This window comes from Stenella coeruleoalba (assembly GCF_951394435.1).
Source record: "Stenella coeruleoalba genome assembly, chromosome: 8".
In the NCBI taxonomy this organism is placed as follows: Eukaryota; Metazoa; Chordata; class Mammalia; order Artiodactyla; family Delphinidae; genus Stenella; species Stenella coeruleoalba.
The window spans coordinates 55,741,300-55,753,734 of record NC_137154.1 but is presented as its reverse complement, the minus strand read 5'-3'; the positions used below and the strand labels follow the sequence as shown (position 1 = coordinate 55,753,734).

The following is a 12,435-nucleotide window of genomic DNA, read 5'->3' as shown; positions in this document are numbered from 1 at the left end:
TAGTATTTATGTGATCAAGAATACACAGGGGGGCTTCCCTGGTGGTGCAGTGGTTGGGAATCTGCCTGCTAATGCAGGGGACACGGGTTCAAGCCCTGGTCTGGGAGGATCCCACATGCCGCAGAGCAACTAGGCCCATGAGCCACAACTACTGAGCCTGCGCGTCTGGAGCCTGTGCTCCGCAACAAGAGAGGCCGCGATAGTGAGAGGCCCATGCACTGCAATGAAGAGTGGCCCCCGCTTGCCACAACTGGAGAAAGCCCTCGCACAGAAACGAAGACCCAACACAGCAAAAGTAAATAAATAAATAAATAAAACTCCTACCCCAACATCTTCTTTAAAAAAAAAAGAATACACAGGGAATAAAACCAGTATACTTTTTATTCTGAGTACTTGCTGGTAATACCTCCGAGTCCCTCTTAACAAATATGCTATTTTAAATTTATTTTATGAACAGGTAATGTAGTTTACTGTTCAAAAGGTACCAATTTAAAAGTGCAGAAGGGAATTCCCTGGCAGTCCAGTGGTTAAGACTTCGCCTTCCAATTCAGGGGGTGCAGGTTCGATCCCTGGCTAGGGAGCTAAGATCCACGTGCCTCCTGGCCAAAAAGCCAAAACATAAAACAGAAGCAATGTTGTAACGAATTCAATAAAGACTTTAAAAATGGTGCACATCAAAAAAAATCTTTAAAAAAAAATTTTAAAAATCAAAGTGCAGAAGGATTCCATCATACCTTGTTTCCCGGTAATCTAGTTTCCTTCCCCAGAATCAACCATTGTTAAGTATTTCTTATGACTCCTGGAAATAATGTGTGGTTAAGAATAGAGATTCTTCTGGGCTTCCCTGGTGGCTCAGTGGTTGAGAGTCTGCCTGCCGATGCAGGGGACACTGGTTCGGGCCCCGGTCTGGGAAGATCCCACGTGCTGCGGAGTGGCTGGGCCCGTGAGCCATGGCCGCTGAGCCTGTGCTCCGCAATGGGAGAGGCCACAACAGTGAGAGGCCCGCGTACTGCAAAAAAAAAAAAAAGAATAGAGATTCTGGAGCCCAACCACCTTGGTTCATGTTCTTTGTCATAATAGGCAAGTTAAGTTATTAACCTCTGTGTCTGTTTCCTTCTCTGTAAATGGGGATACTAGTACTTACTTCATTGGATTGCATGTAAACTCCTTAGCACAGTACATGGCACAGAGTAAGTGCTAAGTGCATATTGGCTATGGTTGTTTTTGTAGAAGTATGTGTGTCTGAATGTGTATTTTTTTTAACCTTAGGAATACAGAGTTTAGTTTAACATAATTTTTATTCACGGCACACTGTTGTTATAGGCCCTTGTATCCTCTCACTGTGTAACAAAACCATTTATTCTTTCCTGTGAGTCTACAGGTCATCTGAGTGGTTCTGATCTGGGTTTGGCTTAGTCAGCTGATGGATTGACTGGGAGCTGGGCAGTCTAGGATGGCCTCATGTGGGATGACCCATCTCTTCTCCACATGTCTCTCAAATTCCTCCATCATGCTAATCAGGGTGTGATCTCTTTGGTGGCATAGGTCCAAGAAAGAATGTGAACTTCATAAGCATGTTTTCAAGCCACTATTTTTGTCAATTTTGTTACCATGCCATTGACCAAAACAAGTCACATGGCCAAGCTCAGGGTTAGCGTATGATATGCCAAGGGGTGCTGATATGGAGAAGTGTGACAAATTGGAGCCATTAATGCAATTAATCTATCACAGTCCACTCTGTAGTAACTGCAGTCCAGCACTTGGTCGTTATCATAGAGCTACTGTTGGTCAGTAGTAAGGAGACAAGCTAGAAATTAGAGATCACCAGCCACCACGGTGAGTGTGTCACTGTGTCAGACTGCCACAGTCTTCTGAGATTAATGACTTCAGTTTCATTTTCTCTTCTCAAATGTTATGCACATTCCTCTCCAACAATAGATGGCCAACTGAAACCTGGAACCATGCAGGAAAGGGGATTCTAGGAAACAGTCCTCAGTTTAGGTGGGAGTAGTAATGCCAAGCTGACAAAACGCCATCCAGCATAACTCCTTTCTTGTTTTAACTTTTCCTCTTTATCCTAATCCCCACTTCCATTCCTCATATTCTCTTGGAGGCACTCACTTTAATATCTTTGATATATCTTTTATTATGTATATAGCCTCATAAAATATGAGTGATCTTCTATGTATATTTTAAATTTACATTAATGATAATATGTATCTTACTTTCTTTCCTACTTTTTTCCATTTAACTCTTTGTTTTGAAATCTGTCCATGTTGCTATAGGTACATCTATTTGTTGCTTGTCATTGCTGCAGAATATTCATTGATATTTGTCTGCTACAATTCACTTACCCTTTCTAGTAATAGACCCTTAGGTTGTTTCCAATTCTCAGTTACATCCAGAAAAAAAAATACTGCAATACATAGTCTTATACATATTCCCTAAGAGACTTGTGTGAAAATTTCTTTAGAATGGATATCCAGGAGTGGAGTTCCTTGGTCATAGGGTATATACATTCTGAATTTCACTATGTTATCCAGAATAGCAGTGCCAGTATAGACTATATTGACATTACCTGAGGGTTCCTGTTTTCCTATGAAGTAGTTTTCTATGGATTTGTAACTTAGTGACTTAAAACAACATCTCTTTATTAGTTCACAGCTCTATAGTTCAATAGTACAGAATGGCATGGCTAGGATCTCAGGGTCTCACAAGCCCAAAACCAGTGTGTCAGCTAAGCTTTCTATGTTTTCATCTGGAACTTGAGGTTCTCTTCCAAACACATTCTTGCTCTCAGTAGAATTCAGTTCTTTTTGGTTGTAGGACTGAAGTTCCCATTTTGCTGCTGGCTGCTGGCCAGATTGCTCTCAGCTTCTAGAGACTGCTCTAAGCACCTTTCCCTGTGTCTTCCTCCATCTTCAAGCCAGCAACAGCGTGTCACATCCTTCTCATGCTTCAAATTACTGACTTACTGTTCTGCAGCCAGCTGTAGAAAACTTTCTACTTTTAAAGGGCTCACGTGATTAGGTTAAGAACACCCAGAAAATCTCCAAATCCTGAGGCCATCTGATTTGGAACTTTAATTAAATTTTCAAAATTCCTTCACATCAGTACCTGGCTTAGTGGTTGAATAAACCAGGGGCTGAGAATCTTGGGACACATCTTAGAAATCTGCCTACCACATCCTGAATCTACCTCTACACTTGATATTATAGAACTTTCTAATCTTTGTCAGTCGGATATATGCAATGAATTCTTCTTAAAATGCCTTGTTTTAATTTGTGTTTCTCTAATTCGTAGTGAATTTGAGTGTTTCTTCATACATCTTAACCTTTTGAATTTTCTTTTCTATAAATCTGCTTTTCATATCCATTGCTCAGTTGGGGAGCAGCTTATTTTCTCTTTCTTGTTTTCTTCACAGGAGGTCCTTATATTTTCTGTGCATTAATCACTTGTCAGTTCTAGAAGCTGAAAATATTTTATCCATAATACAATATGTTCTGTTTAATTGCCTATATCTTCCTTTATTAAATAGAAATTCTTAACTTTAATGTTGCAATTTGAGAATCTTTTTTAAAGAAATCCATTCCCACTGGCAAAGTCACAAAGTTGGATACTTAATTCATATATTTTTATTCTTTCTTCATTACTAATGGAAGTATTTAAGATTGTGAATCTTAAATTTGCAATCCCATGTTAGTAATTTTTGACCCTGTCATGTCTAATAATTACTTGTTTATGTATGCTTTAAAAAAAATTGAGATGAAGTTCATGCAACATAAAATTAACCATTTTAAAGGGTATATTTCAGTGGCATTTACTACATTTACAGTGTTATACAACTACCACCCCTATTAAGTTCCAAAACATTTTCATTATCCCAAGGAAAACCCCATGCCCATTAAGTATCACTTCCCATTTACCCTTCTCCCCAGACCATTGCTCTCACCGATTAGTCTCTGTGGATTTACCTACTCTAGATATTTCATATAAATGGGATCATACAATATGTAGCCTTTTATGTCTTTCTTTTACTTAGCATAGTGTTTTCAAGATTTATCCGTGTTTTAGCATATATAAGTACTTCATTCCATCTTATGGCTAAATAGTATTTCATTGTTTATATATACTACATTTTGCTTATCCACTTATCCATGTTTCCACCTTTGTTGTGAATAGTGCTGATATGAACATTAATGTACAAGTATCTATTTGAATACTTGGAGTTTTAAAATTTTTATAACCATTTTTTAAATTGAAGTATAGTTAATTTGCAATCTTGTGTTAGCTTCAGATGTACAGAACAGTGATTCATTTTATATTTATGTATATTATTTTCCAAATTCTTTTCCATTATAAATTCTTACAAGACATTGAATATAGTTCCCCATGCTAAACAGTAGGTCCTTGTTTATCTGTTTATACATAGTAGTGTGTATATGTTAATTCCACACTTCAATTTATCCCTCCCTGCCCTTTCCCCTTTGGTAACCTTAAGTTCGTTTTCTATGTCGGAGTCTATTTCTGTTTTGTAGGTAACTTCATTCATATCACTTTTTTAGATTCCACATGTAAGTGATGTCATATGATATTTGTCTTTCTCTTTCTCACTTACTTCACTTAATATGATAATCTCTAGGTCCATCCATGTTGCTGCCAATGGCATTATTTCATTCTTTTCTGTGGCTGAGTAAAATTCCATTGTGTATGTATATACCACATCTTCTGTATCCATTCATCAGTTGATGGACATTTAGGTTGCTTCCATGTCCTGGCTATTGTAAATAGTGCTGTAATGAACATGTGGTACATGTCTCTTTTTGAATTATGGTTTTCTCAGGGTATATGCCCAGTAGTGTGATTACTGGGTCATATGATAGTTGTATTTTTAGTTTTTTAAGGAACCTCCATACTGTTTTCCATAGTGGTTGTATCAGTTTACATTCCCACCAACAGTGCAGGTGGGTTCCATTTTCACCACACCCTTTCTAGCTTTTATTGATTCTAGATTTTTTGATAATGGCCATTCTGACTGGCGTGAGGTGATAACCTTGTAGTTTCGATTTGCATTTCTCTAATAATTAGTGATGTTGAACATCTTTTCATGTGCCTCTTGGCCATCTGTATGTGTTCCTTAGTGAAATGTCTATTTAGGTCTTCTGCCCATTTTTTAACTGGATTGTTTGCTTTTTGATATTGAGCTGCATGAGTTGCTAGTATATTTTGGAGATTAATCCTTGGTCAGTTGTTTTGTTTGCAAATATTTTCTTCCATTCTGAGGGTTGTCTTTTCATCTTTTTTATGGTTTCCTTTGCTGTGCAAAAGCTTTTCAGTTTCATTAGGTCCCATTTGTTTATTTTTGTTTTTATTTGCATTTCTCTAGGAGGTGGGTCAAAAGGATCTTTTTGTGATTTATGTCATAGAGTGTTTTGCCTATGTTTTCCCCTAAGAGTTTTATAGTGTCTGGCCTTACATTTAGGTCTTTAATCCATTTTGAGTTTATTTTTGTGTATGGTGTTACGGAGTGTTCTAATTTCATTCTTTTACATGTAGCTGTCCAGTTTTCAACGCACCACTTATTGAAGAGCCTGTCTTTTCTCCATTGTATGTTCTTGCCTCCTTTGTCATAAATTAGGTGTCCATATGTGCATGGGTTTATCTCTGGCCATTCTGTCCTGTACCATTGATCTATATTTCTGTTTTTGTGCCAGTACCATACTGTCTTGATTACTGTAGCTTTGTGGTATAGTTTGAAGTCGGGGAGCCTGATTCCTCCAGTTCCATTTTTTTTTCTCAAGGTTGTTTTGACTATTTGGGGTCTTTTGTGTTTCCATACAAGTTGTAAGATTTTTTGTTCTAATTCTGTGAAGAATGCCATTGGTAGTTTGATAGGGATTGCATTGAATCTGTAGATTGCTTTGGGTAGTATAGTCATTTTCACAATATTGATTCTTGCAATCCAGGAACATGGTATATGTGTCCATCTGTTTATGTCATCTTCGATTTCTTTCATCAGTGTCTTATTGTTTTCAGAGTAAAGGTCTTTTGTCTCCTTAGACAGGTTTATTCCCAGGTATTTTGTTCTTTTTGATATGATGCTGAATGGGATTTTTCCCTAATTTCTCTTTCCTGTCTTTCTTCGTTAGTGTATAGAAATGGAACAGATTTCTGTATATTAATTTTTATTCAACAACTTTACCAAATTCATTGATGAGCTCTAGTAGTTTTCTGGTAGCGTGTTAGGCTTTTCTATGTATAGCATCATGTCATTGCTGACAGTGACAGTTTTACTTCTTCTTTTCCAATTTGGATTCCTTTTGTTTCTTTTTCTTCTCTGGTTGCTGTGGCCAGGACTTCCAAAACTATGTTGAATAAAAGTGGCGAGAGTGGGCATCCTTGCCTTGTTCCTGATCTTATAGCAAGTTCTTTCAGCTTTTCGCCGTTGAGTATGTTGTTAGCTGTGGGTTTGTTGTATATGGCCTTTATTATGTTGAGGTATGTTCCCTCTGTGCTCACTTTCTGAAGAGTTTTTTTTATCAGAAATGGATATTGAATTTTATCAAAAGCTTTTTCTGTATTTATTGAGATGATTGTATAGTTTTTATTCAGTTTGTTCATGTGATGTATCACATTGATTGATTTATGATATTGAAAAATCCTTGCATCCCTGGGATGAAGGATGGTGTACAGTCCTTTTAATGCATTGTTGTTTGAATACTTGGTTGTAATTCTTTTAGACATATACCTAGAGGTAGAATTTGTATGTTGTATATATAATAATTCTTGTTAATCTTTTTAAAGAACCACCAAACTCTTTTCCCAAGTAACTGCACCAGTTTACATTTCTAGTTTCATCCCATTATGTTCAAAAAAGGTAATTTATCTGATTTGTTGAGACTTGTTATGTTCTAGCATATGGTTGATCTTGGACAGTGTCCATGTGCACTTGAAAAGAGTGTGCAGTCTGCTATTGTTAGGTGGAGTTTACCATTTTTAAGTTTCCTCTTTCTTGATTCAGCATTTGTTTGGTGACTTTAAACCTTTGATGCTTATAGTTTTTACTCATTATTTTCAGTTTTTCTGTAGAGGGATAGGCCTTTGGAGCTACCTATCCCACCATTGTAAGATTTTTTTTTTTTTGATGTGGTCCATTTTTAAAGTCTTTATTGAATTTGTTACAATATTGCTTCTGTTTTTATGTTTTGTTTCTTTTGCCGCCAGGTATCTTAGCTCCCTGACCAGGGATCGAACGTGCACCTCCTGCCTTGGGAGGTGAAGTCTTAACCACTGGACCACTAGGGAAGTCCCCAGCAATTACTTTTTTAAAAAATAATTTATAATGTCCCTTTAATATCCTGAAATAAAATATGTAGGTAATATAACTTAATACATACAGAAGTTTTTAAAGTCACTGTAGTGCATTCACTGTAATATAAAGGAGAACTGAAAGGAAGTAATTTATTAAAAAGTAGTATGAATTTCAGTATTTAAATGCTTACATATGACATTGGAAGGCATAATGAAGTAGTGATATGTTTTTAACTTTAAATAAGTTGGATTTAGAGATATAAGAAGCTCAGACATCATTTTGTACAAATGCTAATAAATGAGATACTAAAATCAAGTCCTAAATATTAGACTTTTTTATATGTGCAGGAGATGAGAGAAATCACTTTTAGAGAAGTCAGGATAAAACACCAATACAAATTATAGACTAAAGAAGTGAGGAAAAGGAGAAAGTACAATATTCTTATAAATGTGCTGGGCCTGATTTGAAATATAATTATTTAGTAAATAGTAAAGAAATATCAGAGAACATGTCTTTTATTTTGAAATCCTAACATAGGTCGAATATTTTAGTATTGAGTATTTAAGTCCTTGGAAACGATATCCTTTAAGTGATAGTGGGTTTCAAAGATGATTTTTATAAAGCAATAATAGGACGTTTAGGACCAGGTAAAAGTAAGTTTTAAAAATAATAGGCAATTACAAAATAAATGAATGATTTCAGTTGGTAATTTTACACTAGATTTCATATTCATACACACACATAACCATACATGATATGCAATATTTTTAGAACAAACGATGGAATTAAATAAGATATCTTCATTTCATGTGTTTCTATAATTCAGTAGTTGGTACTAAGTCTCTTAAAAGGAGTCGTACATCCTGTATTGAAAATTTTATATTGGCTTTGTTGCCTTTACAGCACTTGTTTTAGTGCACCATTACACAAAGACATTTTCAGATCACAATTTGAAATACAAGAGTAGGTAAATTAGCTTCCTTCCCCCAAATGGATATAATGGTCATAACTTGATCTAGAAGCTTTCTTAATTATACTATTTAAATTATGTTTGATCTCCAAATAATTTTTTATCTTAACTGTTAATAAGTGTTGGCTGACGTACTTCCTGTCAGTTTCAAATGGAATAATCACTCTATCTATACTGTAAGTTCATAAAAATCTTTAAATCTAAATGTTCATCATATCTTTTAAAGATATGGTCCTGCTTTATCTCCTAGTTGTCGGGAAGAATAAGTGAAATTAATGTGTTTAAAAGTTTATAATGTGTTTATAAAAATCTGTATTAAAAGTGTTATTATTAATAATTTAATAATAATATGACAAGACATGTTTTAGAGGCTATTCCCTTAAAATTAAATCTCAGTCATGGGTCAGAATTTTAAAAGACTATGTAATGCCTCACATTTAAAACTTCTAGTTCATAATTTCTTGCTTCAGCTTGCCCCTCAATCAAAATCAGTTTTTAAGAAGGAGTATATTTTATGACAAAAATAGTTTGTTCTTTGGTTGTTATATATTTTGAAAAATATGGAGCAAACTTCCTTGAACTTAGCACTTTCCAAACAGGAATTTTCTCTTTTAAGTGTATACTGAAAGCTGCCCTTTTTTCCCATAAGAATGAACCTGTCCTCATATATGTTTAATAGCGTATGATTTTTTAGTTGTGGCACAAACGTGAATATGAAAAGCAGAGCAAAACATCTAATAATAGCTTTTTATGGCTTGTGTTTTCTTTTGCAGCCTTCAAGCAAAATAAAGGTACCTGAGGAGAATTTCTTCAATGTTCCTGTTTTCTTAACTGTCTCAGGACAACTTCATCTAGAAGTGATGTCAGGGTACAGAGTTTTCTCTTTTGCTTTAATGGACTACTGATGTTGGTTGGGTGAGAGTATAATAATGTTTTCTTTCCTGATGCTCAAACCTAAAAATTGTAGTTCATGTTTGTGATTAGTCCACTTCAGTTCACTAAAAGTACATTTAGATGGACAAATTTGACAATATCCAAATTTCTTTCTAAAAAAATCACATTAGTCTAGACTTTGGTTTTTGGTGAAGAATGTAACACTGGAAATATGAAGTTGTCGGTTTTTTTTTTTCTTTTTACTAATCTTTGCTTAAATCTCAAAACACATAATCAAAATATAAGTGTAATTAATCATGTTTATGAAAGTAAAGGCAGTTATAATTTACACCTAGAAATTATAAGAGAGGTACCTGGAACAAGTGGAAGAAAAAATATTTTTTTAATAATTGGTTTAAAGAAAGAAAATTAACCCACAAAGTCATCATGGGAGATGTGTGCCCATTTAGAAAGTATTAGAAATCAGCTCACATTAATTTTAGCCACTCTCAGACCTCTGGAAAATCACTATAATCCTTTTTGCCCTATTTTCTTTCCTTTTGGAGATTGGACAGGAAAATCTTTAAAGTCCTGTCTAAATCTTATATTCTCTGATTCTGTGGGTAATTTCTTAATGCCGACTCAGCAAGTAATGAGTCTCCTACGAAGATGTAAATATCTTTGTTTTCTCATACAGAGCTTGAGACTTAAAAATCTCTTCAGGAAATGGCTCCAGTAAAAACAGGGAATCTTGTATTTCCCATTGTTTTTAAAATGCACAGGGTGGAAAAACAGGGGAAATAGAATAGTGTTCATGTTTATTTTTTTACAGACTTTACTGGCAAGATGGAGAGTGTCAATGGTGGAGTAAAGAGGGTCTTGAAAATAATATATACTTTACTTAGATTTACCTTTGACAAAGATATTATTTGATAATTCCAATAACCAAATAATTGACAACATTATCAGAATACGGTGCAGAAAAACTATAATCATAATAGCCCTGTGAGACTGTAGGATTTGCAGAGCTGTATGTGGGAAAGGCCATGTCAAGCATGTCATGGAAAGTTCCTTATGCCTGTCAAAGTATAATTTAAAAAAATTAAAAACATGATTCATAGAAATATAAAATATTTTATTCAATTCAGTAATTACTGAAGAAAATAGTAAGGCTAGTTCAAAGACTATTTGGGGAGCTGTGGATTCATACGCAGTTTAATAAAAGAATTTTAGAATAAGATTGCTAAGTTAGTTATGAACTGGTTAATGTCCCACAGACCGATAAACCCTAACCTTTGGAATTTTCTCTTCTACATGACAGAAATGATTTGCAACTCTACTGGACAAAAATCTATAAGTGAACATGTAACTTTACTTAATCTAGGATATTTAGTTTGATAGTAAATAGAATAATGGAGCAAAGTTCATTCCCCTAGGTAGTTAAATAACCTTTGAGTGGGTCTGTGTCCCCACATTACATTGGAAGGATGTTCTGTCTACCTTTTAGCTTAATCCAAGTTTTGGATAACCTTTCTTAACAGGCTTTCATTATTTATTTCTTTTATCTGTAAAGTTAGAGACAACATATATTCCCCTCAGGAGTGTCATAATATGGGAAAGGTATAAATTTACCAAGTTTCTTGGTTATAATATCACTAGTGGATTAAATATGTTCCCTCTTTACCAGTAAAGTGCAGTGAACCAAAGAACACAATGTACAGTGAAACTTGACAGAAGCTTATATTGGCAGAATATGAGGTTTTATATTTTTAATGTGTTATGAAGTATTTCTGTGTCAATCAAATGTTCCTAGTTTAATATGCATAGTTCTAGTACTATTAATATACAGTACATCATGTTTCAGATTAATACATGATTTAATCTCCAGTAAGAAATTGTTAGTCTTCTTTCTAAAGAAGACTAAATTTGTCTAAATTTAGTTTTTCTAAATTTTATTTAACAGACTTTTAAAATGGAGTAAATGGTAGTTAAATTTAGAAGGTTAACATTTTCCAAAAGGATATCTATGTTGGTTTAGTGGGTTTATGGCTCCATTTTATTTATTTTATTTGTTTATTTTTTTTGGCTGTGTTGAGTCTTCGTTGCTGTGCATGAGCTTTCTCTAGTTGCGGTGAGCGGGGGCTACTCGTCGTTGCGGTGCACGGGCTTCTCATTGCGGTGGCTTCTTTTGTGGAGGAGCACAGGCTCTAGGCGCACAGGCTTCAGTAGTTGTGGCACGTGGGCTCAGTTGTTGTGGCTCGCGGACTCTAGAGCACAGGCTCAGTAGCTGTGGCGCACGGGTTTAGTTGCTCTGCAGCATGTGGGATCTTCCCGGACCAGGGCTCGAACCTGTGTCCCCTACATTGGCAGGCAGATTCTTAACCACTGCGCCACCAGGGAAGCCCTATGGCTCCATTTTAAAGTTTAATTTTGTTGTTTTTAAAATAAACGTTCTATTTTTGAATAATTTTTAAATGTAGAAAAGTTGGAAAAATCGTGCAGACTTCTTAGATATTTCTCACTCAGTTTCCCCTGTTGTTAACATCTTACGTTACCGTGGTACATTTGTCAAAACTAAGAACATTACAATTAACTAAATTCCAGAGTTTATTTGGATTTCACTGGTGTTCCATCAATGCCTTCTTCCTTTTTCCAGGATCCACTGTAGGGTACCACATTACATTTAGTTGTCATGTTTCCCTAGTCTCATGTAGTCTGTAACAGTTTCTCAGTCTTTCCTTGCTTTTTATGACTTGCAGAAAGTATGCCAATCTGTATTTTTCTGATGTTTTTCTGAAGTTTTAGGGAGGGTTAGAAAAAATGCCACGGAGGTGAAGTGCTATTCTTGTCATATCATGTCGGGGGGACTTGATATCCATATGGTGCTATTAACCTTCATTACTTGGGTGAGGTAGTCTTTGCCAAGTTTCTCCACTGAAAATGTACTGTTTTTCCCTTTCTCCAATTTATTCTTTGGAAGTGAGTTATTAAGTACACCCACCTTCACTGGAGGTAGGAGTGAAGGGTTGGGAAGTGGGAGATGGAATTATGCTTCATCTCCTGAAGGGGGGAGTATTTGGAATTCTTCTGTATGGATGATTTATGTCTCTTTGCTCTTGTTTATTTATGTCATCGTTTATATCAGGATGGACTGATGTATATTTTATGGTTTGGGTTATATTTCAATGCTGTGCTATTTACTTTGTTGTTCAAATTGTTTTAGTTGTTGGGAATTCTTTCAGATTAATTCTTGTATCCCTTTCACATGCCCCTATCCTTT

At 35.3% G+C, this 12,435-nt stretch overlaps 1 protein-coding gene across 4 annotated transcripts in view; it reads left to right on the top strand.

Moving 5' to 3' along the window:
* NARS2 (asparaginyl-tRNA synthetase 2, mitochondrial) overlaps positions 1-12,435 on the top strand; it is a 138,403-nt gene that overhangs the window by 56,323 nt on the left and 69,645 nt on the right. For all 4 annotated transcript variants that reach the window (XM_079929770.1, XM_079929771.1, XM_079929769.1 and 1 more), the window contains one exon: positions 9,056-9,150. In XM_079929770.1, coding sequence (XP_079785896.1) covers positions 9,056-9,150 — 95 coding nt within the window. The remainder of the gene's footprint in view (positions 1-9,055; positions 9,151-12,435) is intronic.